At 36.2% G+C, this 22,794-nt stretch overlaps 1 protein-coding gene across 4 annotated transcripts in view; it reads left to right on the top strand.

Moving 5' to 3' along the window:
• The window catches only part of SPAM1 (sperm adhesion molecule 1), a 34,768-nt gene that overhangs the window by 10,904 nt on the left and 1,070 nt on the right, over positions 1–22,794 (top strand). For 3 of the 4 annotated variants that reach the window (XM_004046144.3, XM_019030603.3, XM_055346658.1), the window contains exons 2-4: positions 13,694–13,804; positions 17,181–18,340; positions 18,813–18,902. In XM_004046144.3, coding sequence (XP_004046192.2) covers positions 17,387–18,340; positions 18,813–18,902 — 1,044 coding nt within the window. In that variant the 5' untranslated portion in view covers positions 13,694–13,804; positions 17,181–17,386. Of the gene's footprint in view, positions 1–11,527; positions 11,613–13,693; positions 13,805–17,180; positions 18,341–18,812; positions 18,903–22,794 lie in introns of those variants that run through there. The other variant, XM_019030602.2, reaches the window with a different exon arrangement.

The following is a 22,794-nucleotide window of genomic DNA, read 5'->3' on the forward strand; positions in this document are numbered from 1 at the left end:
TGCACAGTAACAGTGCAACGCACTGAGACAGCAGTGTTTGCAGCAGAGAAAGAGTTTATTGATTGCAGGGCAGCCAGGTTAGGGGATGGGAGGAGACTCTCAAATCCGTCTCTTCAAGGATTTCTGGGATGAGGTTTTTAAGGGGATTGTGGAGGACAACGGGCTGGAAGATTAGGGTTATTGATTGGTTGGGGTAAGAGGGATGAAGTCATTAGGATGTGGAAATTTTATTCTTTGGTAAAAGGAGACGAGTTAGCTCCTCATGGGGTCCCTCAGACCAGTTGGTATCAGTAGTTTCACTGGTACGCAGGACTTAAAAAACATCTCAAAGGGAAAACTTACATTTAGTAATGTTCAAGTTGTCATGTAGAGCAGTTAGGGGGAACTGCAATCTTATAGCAGTCTACGTGATTCTGCAGCAACAGGGAAACAGTGTAAGGAAGTGGGTCAGAGAGCAAGCTAACCTAATGTTTAATGCTGAGTGTGCTGCAGGCTTGGTTTATCTTAGTTCTCCCCCTCTCTTCTTCCCTGATAAATTCTATAAAGTTTATGTAATGCTCTTTCTAAATAGATTTTAGCTAGAGATGGTCTCAGAGTGGAGGGGCTGACTGAATTCTGCTGCAGAGGTGTTGTTTTAGCTCTCCAATTTCCCTTTTAATGAGAAGCACGTGATCTCTATGGAGGCAAAACACCAGCAGTGTCTCAGTTTATTGGTGGAGATAAAGGGACAATTGTAAATACAACTTGCTCTGAGTTTCTACAATTTGAAATGAATTTTGCTATGTATAACTCTTCCTCCTCCCACCTCACCTTTCTTATTAACCACATTCTTTACAGAAGACTTAAATTATTGTTATTACCCCCAAGCATCTCTGTATTGTCTAAATCAGTATCCATGGCAAATATTTCTTTAATGTTCTTAGGCTAGGGGTTTACAATCTCTAAATTTTTATAGAGATACCCCTAATCTAATTGCATACATTGGCTTTTATGGCTCCCAAAATGTCAAAAGGAATCCTCTCCACACCTATTACAGTTATCTTTCTCATAGTTCGGAATAAATGCAAATGAGCCATAATAAGCAATATTTAATAATATTGGTAGTCCAGGGGAAATAACTCTACACTTTAGATTCACATAGCTTCTTAAAAAAACGCTTCAGGCTGGGTGCGGTGGCTCACGCCTGTAATCCCAGCATTTTGGGAGGCCAAGGCAGGCGGATCACAAAGTCAGGAGATCGAGACCATCCTGGATAACATGGTGAAATCCCGTCTCTACTAAAAATACAAAAAATTAGCCGAGCATGGTGGCGGGCGCCTGTAGTCCCAGCTACTCGGGAGGCTGAGGCAGGAGAATGGATTGAACCCGGGAGGCGGAGCTTGCAGTGAGCCGAGATCGCGCCACTGCACTCCAGCCTGGGCAACAGAGACTCCGTCTCAAAAAAAAAAAAAAAAAAAAAAAAAAAAAAGACGCTTCATACGTATCATTTTACTCATTATCCCAGCATTCCTGGAATTTAGATAGATTTAGGAATTACTGATGTATTTTTAAAGAGTTAAGTGATGCTTAAAGATTGAATAATTTGGATCTTCCAGCTGTGGTATAATAGAACTACAAATGGAAATAAAGCCTCAATTCTTTTCTGGATCTGAGTTCCTTAGTCTTTTTAGACATGTGTTTCATCAGCTTCCACCTCCCATGGGCAGATGGAAGACAGTAAAGATAGAAAGTAAAAGGTAAAAAGTGAATGTGAAAAGACAGAAAATAAGTCATTGTCAAGAAAGACATTAATAAATGTTTCTAGTGTTGTTTTGTGGCACAAGTATATTCAAATCTTGTACCATATCACATTAGTTAGAAAGAATGGTGGCAGTTGGTGCTGGGAAGATGTTTGATTACCTAAGACTTTAGTTATAGTTTTGCTATCACAAAATGTGCTTTTTTTTTTTTTTTTTCTTTTTTTCCTTAAAGAGATGGAGTCTCACTGTGTTGCCCAGGCTAGAGTACAGTGGCTGTTCACAGGCATGATATGGGCACAGTGCAGTCTCAAACTCCTGGCCTCAAGTGATTCTCTGGCTTCAGCTTTCCAAGCAACTGGGACTACAGACACATACCACCACGCCTGGCTGTAGAAAATGTGTATTCTTAAGGTAGACTTCAAGACATAGCTTTTTAGGAAGATAAATAATAAGCCACTTACCACTCTGATAAGATTTTTAAACAAGTCACCTATCCTAAGGAAAAATTCAGTCTGCATCCTAAGTGCTCCATTTAGAGGCTTGATATATCTGTAGGCATCAGATGCCTTAAATAGATAACAGGAAAAATACTTGTTGCATTATCTTTTGAAGGTGAGCTAATATATATTTATTGGCATTTATCTTCAGCATTGGTTAATGTGCTTAGTTACAATTGATGCGATTGGGTCCCTATTGCCTTTGGACAAAGGTGTTTTCTGTTTGTGTTTGACTATAGTGGCTATTTGGATCTTTAATACAATCCCATATGTAGAAGATTTAGTAACTATGATTTTGGCAAATCATAGAAATAAAACCCAAAAGTCATCTGACTGGTAGAGAGAAGAGAAACACTGGTTATTGCTAATAGACGGTTAATTGCAAACCCATAGCCCTCATTATGGTTATTATACTTTTGTGAACTTCATTACGCAATGCACCAGTAATAATAAAGGTGTTTGTCATTCTTCTTAAACTTTAGCCTAAATTGGTACTGAGCCCTTTGCCTTAGTGCTAGGCAGCTGAACCACTGTAATCGCAGAACCGGGATTGGTCCTAGGTTTTTTTTTATAGTGGGATGTTGGATTGACTGAAAGTCAATTATCACTGATCTCAGCCTGGGGTTTAACAAGAGACATTTGAAGAGAGCATCCTCAGCAAAGCTATTATGTTTTTAATTAGCATCTTGCATTTAGACGATCTTCAAGTCTTTTTTTTTTTTTTTTTTTTTTTGAGACAGGGTCTTGCTCTGTCGCCCAGGCTGGAGTGCAGTGGCGTGATCTCGGCTCACTGCAAGCTCCGCCTCCCGGGTTCACGCCATTCTCCTGCCTCAGCCTCCCGAGTACCTGGGACTACAGGCGCCCGCCATCATGCCCGGCTAATTTTTTGTATTTTTAGTAGAGACGGGGTTTCACCATGTTAGCCAGGATGGTCTCCAACTCCTGACCTCGTGATCTGCCCGCCTCGGCCTTCCAAAAGTGCTCGGATTACAGGCGTGAGCCACTGTGCCCGGCCTCAAGTCTTTATACAATTACTTCATTTCAGTCATATCTGGGTGCCTCAGCCTTACGCTTGCCTACGAAAGACATACTAGTTTTCTGAATAATGCTTGTGTTCTGTGGCTTCTGGATGACATGCTTGGTTTTTCTTTGAATATTTTGACTTTGTTTCATCATCAGCCATAATTTTGAGTTTACTTAAACTCAAAGGACATCAAATTCTTTTAGTTAATTAATTAATTAACTAATTTAGCATGCACAAGAGGAGAGACAAAGATTTTCTGCTAATCAAACTCTAATCAGGCTCATTTGTGCATTATTTTTGTCTAAGTTTCAAACTCTGGGCTTGGGTGTCCTTCCTTTCAGAGTCCAGTTCTAGCAAGAACCTGCAAGTCAGTTTAGCAAGAATTCCCCATCTTCTATTTCAGATTACTCTTGGGGGTTCCTCATCCTCCGTCACCCCCCAGGAGATGTCTGATCACCCCGGCCAGCCTTCAGTAAGAATACTGTTAGGTTGTTTTCACCAGAACCTGCCTTACCTGAGATCTTTCCTCTTAGTAATTTTCTATCCTGCTGATCCCCACCCTGCCTTTTGGCTACAAATTATCACTTTTCCTTGTTGTTTTTGGAATTGAGCCTAGTATTATACTGAGGTTTTGTTTCCCCTATTGCAATTGTTTTTTTCTGAATTAAATCTGTTTTCACTGCTGTAATTACTGCTTACTTTTTTTTTTTTTGACTGCACTGTGGCTTCTGATTGGTGGATTTAGTTTGTGTTTGAACATCTTCATTTTAAAGTGTCACCATTGGTCATAATTTTGAGTTTAGTGAAATTTAAAGTATATCAAGTTCATTTATATAATTTACTAATTAACTCACTTAGCATGCATCAATTGGGTACCAATTGATGAGTGGCTCTGAAAATTGAACAATAAACTAATCCTAAAATTAAAGGTGTATTATATGCATTCTTTAATAAGCTCTGAGACCTACAAAGATATTTTGGACATAAAATGTTATTCACATTTTTTTCCCCAAAGGAATTATCTTCCAAGAATAAGATGAATTATTTTCTTATTTTTAATACAACATAATTAGTATTGACTTACCATGCTTTTTTTTTTTTTTTTTTAATTTTAAGAGATGGGGCCTCACTTTGTCATCCGGGCTGGGGTGTGGTGGTGCAGTCACAGCTCACTGCAGCTTTAAATTCCTGGCTTAGAATGATTCTCCAACCATAACCTCCCCAGTAGCTGGTACTACAAGCTCATGCCACCATGCCCAGCTAACTTTTTTATTTTCTATTTTTTTAAACATGGGGGTCTTCCTATGTTGCCCAGACTGGCCTCAAACTCCTGGCCTCAAGTGATCCTTCCGCCTTGGCATCTCAAATCTCTGGAATTACAGCCATGAGCTATGGTGGTGCTTGGACCTATAATGCATTTTTAAAATGTGAAAGTACTAATATTTCTTATAACACATCAATGTAAATATTGAGTCAATGCTGAAGAATTCAATATTTCCAATTTATGTTTAATGATTGTGATTTTCTAGTCTCTTACGTATATTAATTCCTAATTATACCATTACAATAGGACAAGTTTACTGTACAAATTGGACATGTGTGAGTTATATCTCTATGTTTCAAAAGATTAATTAAATAAAATTTTATTTTGGGAACTGCTCTTGAAGGATTTCATTATTTATTTGGCTCTTCTTTTTCTCCCTCCCCTCTCTCTTCCCATCTTAAAAAGCAGGATTCTGTAAACCAAAAGGTATCTGAGACAGGTCTCAAAACATTTAGAAAATTTATTTTGCTAAGGCTATGGACACACCTGTGACATAGCCTCAGGAGGTCCTGACAATGTGTTCCCAAGTTGGTCGGGGTGCAGCTTGCTTTTATACATTTTAAGGAGATGTGTGACATTAATCAATATGTGTAAGATGTACATTGGTTTGGTGTGGCAGGGCGGGACAACTTGAGGTGGGAGCTACCAGGTCATAAGTAGATAAGAGACAAAAGGTGGCATTCTTTTGAGTCCTTGATCAGCTTTCCATTGAATATACAATTTAGTCTGGCTCAGTGAATCTGCATTTTTACATAAACAATAGGGCAGAGGAAGCAATCAGATATGCATGTCTCAGGTGAGCCTCAGTGGGATGACTTTGAGTTCTGTCTGTCCTTTGTTCACAAGGAATTCCCTTGTGGGCAAATTGTGAGGGAGGTATGTAGCTTTTTACCTTTGTATCTAGCTCATTTAGGAATAAAATGGGAAGCAGGTTTGCCTGACATAGTTCCCAGGTTGACTTTTTCCTTGGCTTAGTGATTTGGGCATCCTAAGGTTTATTTTTCTTTCACATTCTCCCCTTTTCTTTTAAAAGTCTTTCAGAAAAAACATTTTAGAAGAAAATGGGTCCCTGGTGTCAGGTTTTGTCTCATCCCTTGTGGCTAGGGCAGTTTATTCCTAGACAGGTAGGTCCCACATTATTAGTAAAGCTCATTTTTAGCAGGTTGTGAAATCTCACATTCTACAGAAAGAAAATAGGGAGAGGAAGGGAGAAAAACAACAACAAACGAAGAAGTGAGCAATACTGGAAAATTGATATAGGCACTATTACTCTGAAGTCTGTGAATCAGTAGGCTGGTATGAAAATGGTTTATGTATGTAAATAGGTTGCTGTTATTTTCTTCTAAAGTTTAAGTTGTCTAGCTTCAGTTTTCAGGACTTTAAAAAAGCACAGCTTAATTTTTAGTGATTTCAAATCAGGAAAAATGGGGAAAAAGAGGAATAGAAGAAAAAATTTAATAGATTATTTTGTAGACTGGTAGTCAGGAAAAATTTTAGAATTCAGTCCAAACTGTAAGTTCAGTCCAAATAATAAAAACTGAAAAATATTCGGCAAGACTAGAATCTAACAACAGGTGTACTATAGTTATTTACTGCCTCAGAGACCTTTTTGCTAAACTGTAGCTTAAAACAAAGGTCTCTGAGATAGATTGAAACACATTTTTTCTTTCTCCAGTCCTATTTTCACTAAAGACAAGTCAAAGGACAAATTCAGCTGCAAAATAAGTTTTAGTCTTATTATACTTGGCCATAGTATATGCATAAAATCAGCAAGAATAATTGTTTCTTTTTTAAAAAATTGGCTTTGCTGAAACTTTATTCCATAAGGAATCTCAGATTTGACTTTAATGCCTTAAGCCCAGCCTGTGCCTGCAAATACCTGTATTAATGGAGTGAATTCCTCACCTCAAGGTCCCAAGGAACCTTGGGGCTCCTGGGACTGTCAGAAAGTGACATTCTTTACTTACCACAGGTCAGCAACCTGTGCAGGGACTGTGTAGACAAGATATAAGATCAGCTTTCTGAAGGGGCTTTTATTGCCTCTTTAATTCAACTTTGATTCCTTAAAGGAGTCTGTATCTGAAAGAATTCCATTCCAGTAAAAAACCTTGGTAAAATAACTAGTGTCTACAATTATGTCCTGTTACAAAAGAAAACAGATTCTTATTACACTTATGCAAATAACTATATTGCTATAAGTTAAGCATACTTGCAACTAGTTTCCAAATTTTGGAGAAATCAGGTAGAGAGAAATATGCTCCAAATTTTGTTTATAGGAGTATACTTTACTCAATTATTAAAAGCTGTAAATATTTCAAAAGAAAAGTTTTTCTTACCTCTGATAAACAAAGGATCAGCAACATTTTAAGCAAAAAGTAATAAAAGGATTTATTTCAGTCTTCCATGCAGTTTAGTCTACGCAGTTAACTCCTGTTGTGCTTGATATTCATGAGCATTTCAGCTCTCCTTAAGAATCTTGGAAGTTTTTCCTCTATTCTAGTGTCACAATCTCCAAAGTTATCAGAAACCTGCCTTCAAGTGCACCCGTCAGAATCCTATGCTGGTTATAATGCCACCTTTTGAAAAGGATAAAAATAAAACTGCAGATGACAAAAGTCTTAGAACAGTCATAGTTAAATACACAATTTACAAGAAAATTGGTTACTTCTGTGGCATACAACAATTTCACATAATAATCATAATTATTACTGATAACATATGCTAAGATGTATTAGAAGCACAGGAATTTCATACAATTTTGGAACACAAACTAATTACACATTTATGTAAATATAATTCAAAGAAGGTTAAACATTTTTCCATATTTGACAATACTTCCTGTATGATTTTATTATATCAAATAAACCAAATATCTCCTATAAACTTTAGGGAACTAATATCAATAAATTTATGAGGACCAAAATTAGAATTTGATTTTGGAAAGTGTTTCAAATATAAAATGTTTAGAACCCTTGATATCACAAAATAGGATCACAGTCATTGTAAAGTAAGTCATTTATTTAGCCAAAGTGATAACTCAAAGATTAAAAAAACGAAAGCAGAAACCTTTATCTTTGAGAGAGGAGACCAAACAATAAGCCTTAATAAAGACAGAATGAAGTCAGTTAAATATGTCTCTCAAATGTTATAAACTGCCTGTAAAACTTTAATTATCTTGACCATAAGATATAATTTCCATAAGCCTTTTTATAACCTTTATAACCTTTTATTAAGAAGTGGGTTAATGCTCCAAAAAAACCTTGTTAATCTAACACAGGAGTCCATATTCTGGTCTTGCCTCGGCGTGCCTTCAACATTAATGGTTAATTTATAGAGAAACTGAACTTATTTTTTCTCAAAATCAGCCCTTATGATCTCACATGCCTAGCTCTTCTGCTATAGTCCCTGGGCCTTGAATTGAATAGTTTTAGTTTCTGGCCCTGTATCTCATGAACACAGTTTATTTTGATTGGCATCTTCTACTGGGTCTGAAGATGAGGCTTTAACTGCTGTCGGTGTTTAAGATTTAGCAAGATTTGGGGTCCTTTTTAGACTCAGAAGTCAAAGCCCTGTACTCAATGACACAAGGACTGTAAAAGCACATGCAGAAAGTTACACGGATGTAATAACCTTAATTAAATAAAAATTTAATCTCAGTTTTTTTCCTAAGCAAACCCAAACTTAGTAATAATGACATAGAAATTATTTTGATAAAATGTAAAATCTGTTTGTTAGGCCCAGTTACCAAAAGGCAAAAGAAAAGAACTTCTGCAATGTGATTGCTGTTCCCTGTGGGAAGTTCATTTAGATAATCCTCACGTCAGACCTAATGAGAATGGCACTTGAATTAATTAGTCGTAGGAGGTGCTTCCTGAGCAATTTAAAGCCAAGAGCACAGAATATTATGTTGGAAGAAAACATTTCCTTTAGACCTTCAAGATAAAACATTATTAGCATCAGGCCAAAACAATTATGACCCAAAGAAAAAACTTACAGTAGCTGAAAATGAATTGAAGGACAGAGCTATAATTTCAGCCCTTTTAAAAGGGGAGAGAAGCCTGAAAACAATGAGACGCTGTAAAAGTTGAACTTTGCGTACAAAAAATTATAAAGTCCTGTAATTTTATTAAGAGTAAAGCAATACCTTAAGAAAATCTCATTATTCTAACCAATTATTTAGTGTATAAGTGGGGTTTTAAAAATATTAAATATAGACAACTTGATCATATAAAAGTTTTTTTTTTCTTTTCATAAACCTTCTTATTATGACTTACACAGACAATTCATGACATGCTTGGGCATGGTTGTCCTGAATATCCCTCTTTCTTTAACAACCAGTCATTTTATTTTAGGACAAAAATTTACCATACAAGATTCTTTTGCATATAAAATTATTTTTCTTTAAGCTTTCTTACCAAAAATACCTCTTTATTTCTATAACTTTCTTTACATCTCTCTTATTTCCAGGTTACTTTTACCTTGTTTTATACATAACCTTTAAAAAAGTTTGAATTAGACAAAAAGTATTCTTCTTTTAACATTTTGGGAGGTTAATTTTGGGAGGAAAGGCAATGAAGAAGATTCTTCAGAATGCACCTCTGAATTAGAATTAGGATCATAAACAACAGCTTCCTAGGAGGAAAAAAAAAGTGAAGAACACTTCCTGTAACTGTCCTCAGCCAGCTTTAACTTTGTTAGCTTTTGTCCACCATTACACATGCCAAGGTCAAATCCTCTCACAGTACAAGGTAATCTTTGGTACCCTCTAAAGCCAAAGAGGTCAGGTAATGCAAATACAGGAGAGCAGACCTTTAGACCTAGGAAGAATCTGCCCATGACTCTTGAAACTCTACAAAGAAAACAGAACACCCCAAAAAGGGGCAAGAGGTGCCTGTGTTCTGAGTTCTTTAGGGGGTTTGAGTCATTAGAAGCCTCTTTAGATTTTCCCTGGTATTGAAGATGGTGAAAGGGGAGGAAGGATAGGGTGAAGAAAAGTAAATGAAAGAACAGTTTTTTTTTAAGACAGAAAGCAAACACAGAAACCAAGCCCCTGTTTTTTTTTTTTCCCCCCCTTTCTTTTGTAGCTATGAGGAATTTCAGCTAATTCAGACAGGACTTGTTCCCCATAATTTGTAATTCTCATTCAGATTTGACCAAGTCAGGTAGAGTTGGTCAACTCTGGGACCAGAGAGAAAGACCAGAACAAACAACAAAAAACCCCAACAGTATGATTACTGAACACTCTAATGGTAAGGAGAATTAAGACCAGCTGACTGTTAATCACAACTTTATCCAAGACAAAATCCCAATTCAGCTACTTACCAAGGAGTGGGTCTCAGGCTGAAGACAGCTCTCTACCATCCTAGAAGCAGGAAAAAATTCAAACTGGAATTCCCTGTTGGAAGTGAGCTCAAATTACAGAGAGGATTTACCTGCCTTCCATTGTCATGAAAGCAGAAAAACTTGCCTTCCTTGTTGGAAGCAAGTAAAACTCAGAAAAAGAGTTGTACAGCAAAATAAACGTTAGATCTCAACCAAATTTTGGGTGATTGGGGATTCTCTGGAGGGAGGGAAGCTTCCAGGCCTCAGCAAATTGTCCTGTTGGTTTGGGCCATAGAAGCTCAAGCTGGTACCAAGCCCAGTTGGAGATTTGTCAAAGGTCAGGGGCTACCTCCATGCAGAGTCCCTTCCATTGGTCACCAAATTGTAAACCAAAAGGTATCTGAGATATGTCTTAATACATTTAGAAAGTTTATTTTGCCAAGGTTATGGACGTGCCTGTGACACAGCTTCATGAGGTCCTGACAAATGTCCTCAAGTGGGTTAGGGTACAGCTTGCTTTTATGCATTTGAGAGAGACATGAGACACCAATCAGTATGTGTAAGATATACATTGGTTTGGTCCAGCAGGCAGGACAACTTGAGGTGGGGGGCTTCCAAATTGTAAGTAGATAAGAGACAAAAGGTTGCCTTCTTTTGAGTCCTTGATCAGCCTTCCACTGCATACAAAATTTAGTCTGGTTCAGTGAATCTGCATTTTTATATAAACAATAAGGTAGAGGAAGCAATCAGATACGCATGTCTCAGGTGAGCCTCAGTAGGATGACTTTGAGTTCTGTCTGTCCTTTGTCCAGGAGGCATTTCCTTGTGGGCAAATTGTTAGGTAGGTGTGTAGCTTTTTTGACTTTGTAGCTAGCTTATTTAGGAATAAAATGGGAAGCAGGTTTGCCTGACATAGTTTCTAGGTTGATGTTTCCCTTGGCTTAGTGATTTTGTGGTCCCAAGATTTATTTTCCTTTCGAAACTCATAAAAGTAGTATTTTTCTATCATAAAAAATGTCAAACCTGTTTTATCATTTTGAAAATGTTAATTTTAATTTGTTTTATTAATTTTTAAAGGAGAAATTATTTTTCTTTTATAATAAATGCTGTATTTTCTTGAAAACTGTTCCATGAAGTATATGCTTCATTTGTATTACACTAGAGGAATATGTTATTAATTTAACCAAATGCTGAGCAATAAGTCCAGGTGCATGGCTCAAGCCTGTAATCCCAGCAGTTTGGGAGGCCGACGTGGCGAGATCTCTTCAGCCCAGGAGTTCCAGACCAGCCTGGATGTCATAACAAAACCCCATCTCTATAAAAAATTTTAAAAATTATCCAGGTTTGGTGGTGCGTGCCTGTAGTCCCAACTACTTGGGAGGCTGGAGTGGGAGGATCACTTGAGCTTGGGAGTTGGAGGTTGTAGTGAGCTAAGATGGTGCCACTGCACTCCAGCCTAGGCAACAGACTGAGATTGTGTCTCAAAGATTGAATTTGCTGAGATTAAAACACCACACACACACACACACACACACACAGACAGGTTCACACAGTAACATTTCAAAAGATTAAATCTTCCTTTAATTGACTGGGCAAAGGGCTGTCTTTTCTCACCCAACAGGTTAAATACTGCAGAGCTAATAGATTGGAGTGACTTCTGACCTAGTCACATCTTAAAGGAAAACTTTTCAGTTTTTACTTTAAAAGTAAGTTGCCTTTTGTTCTTTCTACTGCATAGCTTAGTAGGAAAAAGCAGGTACTGTTTTGTAAAAAAAGATAAAAAGTTCTGTAGTGTGCCATATTTTGAGCAGTTTCTTTAGCCTGAAGAATCTCTGGCTTGTTCAAAACATATCTGGGTGACACTGGGAAAGTTAAGACGAGGCTGGAAAGAACCAAAGGAGAGGAATAATTATGACAATAATAATAAAGGGGAAGGAAAAAAGAGTTGATGAAATGCCACCTAAAATGGGATTAACTTATCTTGTTGAATCAAGATATCTATTTCTGGTCAATTTATTTATAAAAAACAATAGTTTAAGAAGTTTCCTAGAAAAAAAATCTTACACAAAAGCTCCTTTCATTCGTGAAAATACTTGTAAATATTTTTGCTTTAGGAGAAAATATGTGCTTTCAGGGATATTACGCTGGTCTCTTAAAAGTTTCCTTAAAATTCTTAGCTTGGAGTCACTGTTACTTGTAACTGGAGGTATTAGTCAGCCTTTGGGTTGGACTTGTGAACTATGTACCTTGGAAATGCCGCACAACCTACCAAATGTGATGAGGATACGAGGGCAATCAACTTGGGGCCTACCGCTCATGTGGAAATTTGCTTTTCATTTTTCATGTTAAAGAATGATTCCCACAGTATGTACAGAAGTAATTTAGAACACTAAAATTATCTCAGTATCCTGAGGCTTCCTGAGGCTGGAGGCCATTTTCAGTATTGTAACAAAGTTTAGTAGTTTTGAGTGAGGTCTGTAGAGAAATGGAGACTGAGGAGGTGCCTTGTGAATGACTTAGATTTGGGACTCCCTTTGCTCCTCCCCCTTTGGTAATGTTATGGTTTGCTTTCACCAAAGTTATAGTCTTGCCTTTTTCAATATTTGTCCATATTTCTGAATTTTTAAAAATATTTATGATAATAATTTATATTCAAAATCTATAACAATTTTAATGGTAAGAGGATTGTATCTAAATTCAGTTCTTAATTCCATTGAGATAATATATACATAAACTCACAGGAAATGGGAATTCCAAAAGGTAGATTCTGAAGGCAGTGTCTTGACTGACTTCTATATCTGTCATGATTCTCTAGAGAGAGAGCATTTGTCATGGAAATAAAGCGTTTGTTGTGGAAAAGAAGAGCTGAGGACTAAGCCAAGAAATTTGGCTCTTTTTTTTTTTCCTGTCTGATACTCTCCTCTCCTTACCTCAAAAATCCTAATCTTCCCATAACATCATGTTGTATACCTTAAATATACTCAGTAAAATTTATTTGAAAAAAAATTTCCCAATCATTAACTCCTCTTCCTTGTACAAGAACAAGAATCCCCTGTACAAGCATCCTGGTAGATAATGTGTGGAGAGGTTTATGGTTATTTGTCTTTCCTCACTGAAGGGAAGCTGAGATTCAAGTTTGTTCTGGCAAACTATTTTCTAACATTAAAACTGTATTTGTTTCCACTTTTTACTTGAGAAACAGTATGATAGTTGGATGAAAGAAAATTAGAAGATCAGAAATACATAATGGACACTCAGAAAATACAAATATTCTTTCATATTTTTGAATATTTTTAATTCCTTAAGCATGCACTTACATGTTTTTGTATACTTCAACTGTGTGTATTTTTGTATTTTATTTCACTTTGTATTTTAGGCAAACTTATTTACATGTTGCATCATTATCTTTGTAACTAGTTCTGATATCTGCATACATTCTTTCAGGATGAAATACCGTATTTAAGCATTTCTTATCATTGGTATTGCTTATCAATTGGGTATTGAATTTGCTTTTTATTTTTTTTCATTTCATAGATGCTACAATACATAGCAGTGAATACTACACAGTGAATATCTACACGTAGCTACATAATTTTTATTACAAAATCATTTTGAACTTATCCTTAGACAAGGGATTCCTAGTTCAAAGGATTTAGCTAGCATGTGTTCCAGTGATAAAACGCCTTTACAACAGGAATAAGAGCTTAAGTAGAATTTTAGATATATTCAGAATTTTAAGTTTCTAAATCTATTTTGAGAGAAAATAATCTTTTTTTTTTTTTCAAAGGGATGCTAATGACTAGCCAATGCTCTAGGAAGACATTGAGACCAGCCAACTTCTTGCCTTGATACTACTGAAGAGACATTGGGTGGCTGGATTTTGAAAGCAGACTTCTGGGTAAGTGCCATTGTTTGGGTTTGGGGGATAGCAAAGACTTAGCAGAAGTGCTTTAAGAAGGAATTATCTACACAATGAGCAAGAAAGACACTTAAAATGCAACTTTAATAGGTATAAATTGAATATAGAGCTTAGGAATACTAGTGGAGAGATAAGGTCAGGAATTATTACCTGGGGTTAAATTAGTTAAGATTTTCCGGGAGGATGAGGTTCTCTATTAGGGTGCCTATGTATTTATTTTTTATTTTGTAATAGTATCTTTTTCATTAAAAGACATTTAAATTTAATTTTATTTTAGATTAAGGGTTACATGTTCAAGTGTGTAACATGAATATATTGCATAATGGTAGGGTTTGGGCTTCTAGTGTACCCATCACCCAGACTGTGACCAATGTACCCAATCGGTAATTTTTCAATCCTCATCCCCCTCCCAACCTGCTCCCTTTCAGAGTCCCCAGTGTCTACTGCTTCCATCTTTATGTCCATGAGTACTCATTGTTTAGTTCTCATTTAAAAGTGAGAACATGCAGTATTTTTCTGTGTCTGAGTTAGTTCATTTAGGATAATGACCTCCAGCTCTATCCATGTTGCTTCAAAGGGCATGATTTTATTATTTTTTATGGCTGCATAGTATTCCATAGTGTATACATACCAAATTTTCTTTTTCCAGTCCACCAATGAGGAACACTTAGGTTGATTCTATGACTTTGCTCTTGTGAATAGTGCTACAGTGAAGATTTGAGTGAAGCTGTCTTTTTTATATAACGATTTCTTTTCCTTTGAGTAGATAGCCAGTAGTGGCATTGCAAGGATGATTGGTTGTTCTATTTTTAGTCCTTTGGGAAATCTCCAAGCTGTTTTCCATAGAGGTTGTACTAATTTACATTTCCACCAGAAGTGTATAAGTGTGTCCTTTTTTCTGCATCCATGACAACATTTTTTTTGACTTTTTAATAATAGCCATTCTGACTGGTGTAAGATGATATCTCATTGCAGTTTAGACTTGCATTTCTCTGGTAGTTAGTGATGTTGAGCATTTTCTCATACATTTATTGGCCTCTTGTATGTCTTCTTTTGAAAAATGTCTGTTAGTGTCCTTTGCCCACTTTTTAATTGGGTTGTTTGTTTTCTTCTTCAATTTTCTTTGAGTTCCTCATAGATTCTGGGTATTAATCCTTTGTCAGAGGCACAATTTGCAAACATTTTGTCCCATTCTGTAGGTTGTCTGTTTACTCTGTTGATGATCTCTTTTGCTGTGCAGATGCTTTTTAGTTTAATAAAGTCCAGTTTGTTCCATTTTTGTTTTTGTTGCATTTGCTTTTGGGGTCTTAGTCATAAATTAGTCTGTCTAATAACTTAGTCTGTCTAGGCCAATGTCAGCTTTTCTCTGTAAACAGGTAAAGTTCTCTATTAGATATTTCAAACAAAAAGAAGACGTTATTCTTGATGCTAACTTCTAGGTCTAATCCTCAATTTTGTGCCATTCTCTGTTCCAAGGCTTTGCATTAGATTTATGCTGAGGAAAAGATATTTCATTGAGTAAAATTTCAAGCACAGAAGTTTCCATTCTTTTTTGAAGACTTCTATGGGTAGAGACGTTCTCAATAGGCTCATTCTGCCCCATGTTTTTCTTTTTCTTTTTCTTTCTTTCTTGAGACAGAGTCTCATTCTGTCACCAAGGCTGAAGTACAGTGGTGCTATCTCGGCTCCCTGCAACCCCCGCCTCCCAGGTTCAAGTGATTCTCCTGCCTCAGGCTCCTGAGTAGCTGGGATTACAGAAGCCTACCACCATGCTTGGCTAATTTTTGTATTTTTAGTGGAGATGAGGTTTCACCACATTGGTCAGGCTGTTCTCAAACTCCTGACCTCAGGTGATCCGCCTGCCTTGGCCTTCCAAATTGCTGGGATTACAGGCATGAGCCATCACGCCCAGCCCCCCATCTTTTTCTTACATAAAATGAACACGTGGAAATAGATTTAAATGTTAATTTCAATAAGGTTAGCTTACTCCTTCTCTGAGATACAGGGAAAGCTAATCCTTTATTCCATTTCCTTTTCCCTGTCCCTGCCATTCAGGCATTAGTATTGATGGTTGGTATTTAAAAGCAATTAGTTTTTCCCCCTAATATTATTTTAGGTGAAGATTATCTAGGTCCTGAATAAAGAAGTTTATAAGTATTTAAACTACAAGAATATTTAGCTACTTTATATGTTCTAAACATGAGGGAAAATTCATTATCTTCAAAACATGAGACTATAATAGTCCTTATTATTTTATTTTATTCTGACTATGGTGATCTCTTTAGAGTCATTTATTTTTCAGCAATGGGAATGACTGGATAATTTGCTATGGTAAGGACACATGTTCCTGGAAAGAATAGTATAATTCTTGTTATAATTTCATATAGCAGTATACTACTAATCTAATTAAAAAGAAAGTTTCCAATTCCCTCCTAGAATCACAGAACATTTAACTATATCTTCTTGCAGGTAATTTTTGCAAATACTAAATGCTGAGTATATACATAATTTAATTTCTTGACGTTTGCCCAGACCATTTTATTGTACCACTTTTGTGGTTTAATACAGCTAAAGTATGTGCTACAACACTTCGCTTTGTCACAATCAGAATCACAACACAATCTTACTTATCAAACGCTATAAAAAGATGAAAATCTATATATTGCTTTTCTTAAGTTAGGCTAGAACTGATCCTTTTAGTAGAAAATACAAAGTAGTAAAATGTTTTATTCACTTTAGGCATGGGAGTACATTATTGTAAGATGTGATCGAGCAGCGTACCAAGGAGCCTTTCAGCTTGTTTGGTAGAAGTTTTTGGTTGATTCAATAAATTCAACCAAACTTTTGATTTACTACTTCTGGCAGAAGTGAGTTTGCTCCCCTTCGAAAAAAAAAAAATGTGAAAAAAGAGAAAAAAAGAAAGAAAGAGAAAGATGAAATTTCAGAATTCTATGAAAGGTTGTTTTAGTATATGGCAGACTGCTAGAAAGTGGTCTTTCAAGAAGCAAGAAACAGAATGAGAGGATCAACTTGGAATTTATTTTCCTTCAATGGGCTTTTGCTAAGGCATTGCTTGGTACAGCATTCTGTACAACCAGAAAGGCAAAAGGAAAATAGCTACATTCTCCTCTCTGTAGGCCCAGTAGTGATTTGGGAAGATGAGAAAAATGTTAACTAGTATAGAGTTTGTATCATACATGAGAGGAAATAATTTCATAGATTCAAACACAGGAGTAAGTCCTCCATCTTCTAAAATGAAATTAAACCCCCTGCACTTAAAGTTGAGAACTTGGTGAAGCTTACATTCTTTATTATGAAATGCATCATAACAATGTATTCTGTATTTCTTTTTCAGTTATAGGTGATGCAACTTGCAAAACAATCCTGAAACATGAAACAAGAATAATAATATTTAAATGTAACTTAATCATTATACCTCTTTATCCAGCAAAGTGAATTCATTCCATTCCCTTTCATCTGTGCTCATACTTTGCATCAGATATTGGGTAAACCAAAGTGTGTAGGAAGAAATAAATGTTTTCATAGTCATTACTCTTTACAATGGGAGTGCTAAAATTCAAGCACATCTTTTTCAGAAGCTTTGTTAAATCAAGTGGAGTATCCCAGATAGTTTTCACCTTCCTTCTGATTCCATGTTGCTTGACTCTGAATTTCAGAGCACCTCCTGTTATTCCAAATGTGCCTTTCCTCTGGGCCTGGAATGCCCCAAGTAAATTTTGTCTTGGAAAATTTGATGAGCCACTAGATATGAGCCTCTTCTCTTTAATAGGAAGCCCCCGAATAAACATCACCGGGCAAGGTGTTACAATATTTTATGTTGATAGACTTGGCTACTATCCTTATATAGATTCAATCACAGGAGTAACTGTGAATGGAGGAATACCCCAGAAGATTTCCTTACAAGACCATCTGGACAAAGCTAAGAAAGACATTACATTTTATATGCCAGTAGACAATTTGGGAATGGCTGTTATTGACTGGGAAGAATGGAGACCCACTTGGGCAAGAAACTGGAAACCTAAAGATGTTTACAAGAATAGGTCTATTGAATTGGTTCAGCAACAAAATGTACAACTTAGTCTCACAGAGGCCACTGAGAAAGCAAAACAAGAATTTGAAAAGGCAGGGAAGGATTTCATGGTAGAGACTATAAAATTGGGAAAATTACTTCGGCCAAATCACTTGTGGGGTTATTATCTTTTTCCGGATTGTTACAACCATCACTATAAGAAACCCGGTTACAATGGAAGTTGCTTCAATGTAGAAATAAAAAGAAATGATGATCTCAGCTGGTTGTGGAATGAAAGCACTGCCCTTTACCCATCCATTTATTTGAACACTCAGCAGTCTCCTGTAGCTGCTACACTCTATGTGCGCAATCGAGTTCAGGAAGCCATCAGAGTTTCCAAAATACCCGATGCAAAAAGTCCACTTCCGGTTTTTGTATATACCCGCATAGTTTTTACTGATCAAGTTTTGAAATTCCTTTCTCAAGTAAGTAAATCAGGGTATGAGGGCTAGGAAATGAAATTCACAAAAGATGTTGATTGAAATTTAATATTATTTTTGAAGGGAGTGAAATCTAGCTTTTAATATTAGTCAGGAATGTGTACACAAGTAGATCTACATTATTATATGAAAGCAAAACAAGAATACGCTTAATCTTTAATGTAATCTCTTTATCTCTTAGTAAGCAGGGAGAATTAGGTAGTATAGACAGTGTATGAACTCAGTTTCTTTTTTTTTTCTTTCTTAGGCCTCGTCTCTTTTCAATAGAAGTGATTGAAACAATAATAGTATCTTATTTGTTTTATAGTAAGGCAATGGCTGTGTAAGAGATAGAAATAGTGGGGAAATATTAAAATTATTATTATTGGGTCAGCATGCTTAGCTTTTGTGTTGCTGTCCTATGTATAGCACTTTCATTTCATTTTTATCTGCTAACTCTTTCTGTCACATTTTCCAGGATGAACTTGTGTATACATTTGGCGAAACTGTTGCTCTGGGTGCTTCTGGAATTGTAATATGGGGAACCCTCAGTATAATGCGAAGTATGGTAAGTTGAATTGGTAGAAAATAGATGAAAATATTTCTATGATTAACGTTTTTGGGGATTGTTTTGGTATTAAATAAGAAAATAAGTAGTACTATGCTTGGCATGTAGTAATAGGTGCTCAATTAATACTGGCTGAATCAAAATACATTTGTGTGGTGGTTGTAAGGCAGAAAATAGTATACCCATTTTCGAGTGAGGAAATAGAAATTTAGTGAATAATTGAATTTCTCTAGGCTACATGACTTTTAAGTAGCAAAAACAGGACTACAATCTCAATTTTATGGCATGGTGTTTTGTGTCAGAAGATAGGTCCTTGTTCCTTTACTCTTGTTTAATTCTCTATATCAGACCTTTATCCCCCACCTCATCAACCTTCTTGACTCAATAGGAAAGCTGTTGTATGGACATTGCTGAGTTGAAGCTGAATTTTTTCTTCTCTGGTGGTTGTGGAAATACCAATGATGAACATGCCATGAAGAATGCCAGATGAAGCTCATGGCCCAGGGGTCCTATCTTAGGACCTCAGCGAATAGTCTATACTCTAGTAGTCTAAGAAAGCCTTTGAGAATCATTATATTCATCTCTTATTCTTTGGATAGAATAGACATGACATAATCTTTATTTAAAAACACTCAACAGCAGTTACATTTATGAGAATTTTTTAAGGTAATCTGAGCCCATCTGCCTATTTTGCATAACTCTTTTGTCTTTAATTTGATCTCTAATATAAAGAAATAACAGAAAATATAAGTTCAGAAGAAGGTATATGGCCCTTGGTAAAGTATTTTATGTGTCAGAAAATCATTGTAAAATGATAATTTTCTTTAGTAAATTCTTAATTTTTATTAGTTGTTTCCCCAAATCCATAAACTCCCTTCTCAAATGTCCTATTATTTAAAAACTTATAAATATTTATAAATTCTCCATACTATTTTCTTTTCTTTTTAAAAAAACTGAAAGCTCCACTCTTACTCTGAGGAGGAGTGAATCAGGCATTCCTCAATGAATAGGATGACATGACATACTATTTAAGTGTCACGCTTGTTTTTTAATCGCACTTTAAGCTTAGATTCAAATTCTACTACTATGTCTCTCAAATCATCTTCAGTATTATCCATACCAGAGACAGTCCTTCAACTTTTATATGATTATTTTCTCCTTAATGGCATTGTCCCTAAATTGTTCCCTATAGACTCTGTTGTATATATTTCTGCTATCTTTCTCAACTTCTGATCATTTTAAATAATAGATCTATCATTACTTACCCTTTTTTCTATGCCATTTGTAATCAATAGTCATGGATTACTTGTCATGTTTTCTCTGATTCATTGACAACTTAAGAAACCGATAATTGCAAGTTTACTCACAGTTACTGGAATTGACATAAAACAAGTACAAATGAGCCATTTCTTTTCATTCCATTTTATTAGATCTGGTGGTGTGACAGAGCCAGCCCTACTGCTCCCAGCTGAGACCTAATTGTTAAATATTCAGGGATTTTGTGAACCAGTTGTTAATCACTGCCATTATTAAAAATTAAATGATAAAAACTTACAATAAAAAGTTATGTTAAAAACAGGTGACACATTTCAATATACCAATTATTTTACCTCATTTTACCATGATCCATGCTCTTGAGATTATTTACATCTTTTGCATCTTTATAAATGGAAATACTATGTAATAATGTGCTACTTCACACCATGGTACCATAATGTGTAATGGTGGTGTACTTGATTCCCATATCTGCATTCAGTAATGTTTGGGAGGTAGCTTGAAATTGGCCATGGCAGGAGTATTTACACTATGGATATATATACAAATGATAAGAACCAGGTCTTACCTATTAGACAGCCAATTTTAATGTATTTCCATAGACTACAAAGTATGCAGGTTAATGATTCTCAAGCCATTCTCATCCTTTTACTACTCTTTGTGTAACCCTTGTCTCTGTGGAGTTGAGAAAGCAACTGCAATGTTATTTGAACTTGGTATAAATTCTCATGTCCCTTATATTGGGAACATAGTGTTGAAGAATATTGACAAAGTCTATGTACTCTTGGAACTTATGAGTACTTAAAAAGTACACAAGTAAGAGACATATTTGATATGGTAAGTGCTATACAGAGAATTAAAACAGAGATATGTAGAGTTTAACAAGGAAGTTATCAGAGAAGGGCGTTGTCTAATTTAAAGTTGCCATCTGAATGACAAGATGAAGTCAATTGTGTTAAAAATTAGAGGAAAGACCATTCCAAGCAGTGGGAACAGTAAATGCAGTTTGAAATGAACCTGCTGTGCTAGTGAAATAGCTACCATATCTAAGGTAGAATGGATGTGGGAAGGTTGTACAAGAGGAAGAAAGGGTTATACAATGTCACACTGTGCACAAGTCAAGAGAAGAAGTTGAATTTCATTCAAAACACCATTCAAAAATATTGGATTGTTAAGAAGACGGATGGTGTATTAGTTTTCTGTTGCTTTCATAAAAATTACAACAGACTTAGTGGGTTAAAAAAACAGAAGAAATTTGTTATCTTGTAGTTCTTAGATCAGACGAAGTCCAATATAGGTTTCAATGGAATAAAATCAAAGTGACAGCAGGGCTGAATTCCTTTCTAGGAGAAGATACTTGCTCATTTGGGTTGTTGGCAGATTCACTTTCTTGTGCTTATAGCAATGAGATCCCCATTATCTGGCTGGCTACTGGCAAATGGCTATTTCCAGCTTTTAGAGGCCAGTACATTCCTTAGCTCATGGCCCTCTTCTATCTTGAAAGTCAGCCAAGGTGGGTTGAATCTCTCTTACACTTTGAATCTCTCCTTCCTTCAGTTTATCTTTCTAACCCAGCTTGAAAAGTTTCTATACTTTCAAGGACTCATGTAATTACATTGAGTCCATCTTGATAATTTAGGATAATCTCCCCTTCTCAAGATCCATTCCTTAATCACATCTGCACAGTCTCTTTTGCCACGTAAGTTCACATTGTCACAGGTTCCAGGGAATTAGGATGCAGACATTTTTGGGAATCAGTTATTCTGCCAACAATAGATGGCATCATCTCAAGGAAGATGAAAAGAAATATATTCAGATGGAAGCTGCCAAGATTCCTTCACATGCCTGCATATCTACCACTGCCACTTCCTTTGGCCTGATAAAGGATTAGCACAACTACCTCACTCAATGGAACTGTTGATTATGAGAAAAAGTGATCAACTTCAATATTTCTCAAAGGACAGTGTCCAGGGTTTAGAACATACCAGTCTCAAGATGAAGATGAATCATTTTAGTTAGTCATCACTCATACTCTGCCAAATTTGTAACAGAGTTGTCATTATTTACCCATAACTTGACTATATATAACATTTAATAGAAAGTATAGTCAGTTGAACCCGTATAATGTATTTGAGCCAGCAATTTATAAGCCATCCTTTTCCATGCTATTTAAACTCGTCTGGCAGGCGAGGCGTGGTGGATCACGCCTGTAATCCCAACACTGTGGAAGGATGGGGTGGGAGGATTGCTTGAGCCCAAGAGTTCAAGACCAGCCTGGGCAACATAGTAAGACCTCACTTATACCACAAAAGAAAACCAAAATTAGACAGATCTGGTGGCATGTGCCTACAGTTCCAGCTACTCAGGGGGCCAAGGCAAGAGGATTGCTTGAACCCAGGAGATCAAAGGTGCGGTGAGCCAAGACTGCACCACTGTACTCCAGCCTGGGCAACAGAGTGAGACTTTGTCTCAGGAAAAAAAAAAATTGTCTGACAAATGTGGTGCTTCTTACATTTATTTATAAGTTATTGAGGGTCAACTGAAGATATGGTAGGCCCCTGTGTTAAGCACATTTATATGTATTTTTCTTTTTTATCTGTTTTTATAACAACTTTAT

This window comes from Gorilla gorilla, chromosome 6 (genome assembly GCF_029281585.2).
Source record: "Gorilla gorilla gorilla isolate KB3781 chromosome 6, NHGRI_mGorGor1-v2.1_pri, whole genome shotgun sequence".
In the NCBI taxonomy this organism is placed as follows: Eukaryota; Metazoa; Chordata; class Mammalia; order Primates; family Hominidae; genus Gorilla; species Gorilla gorilla.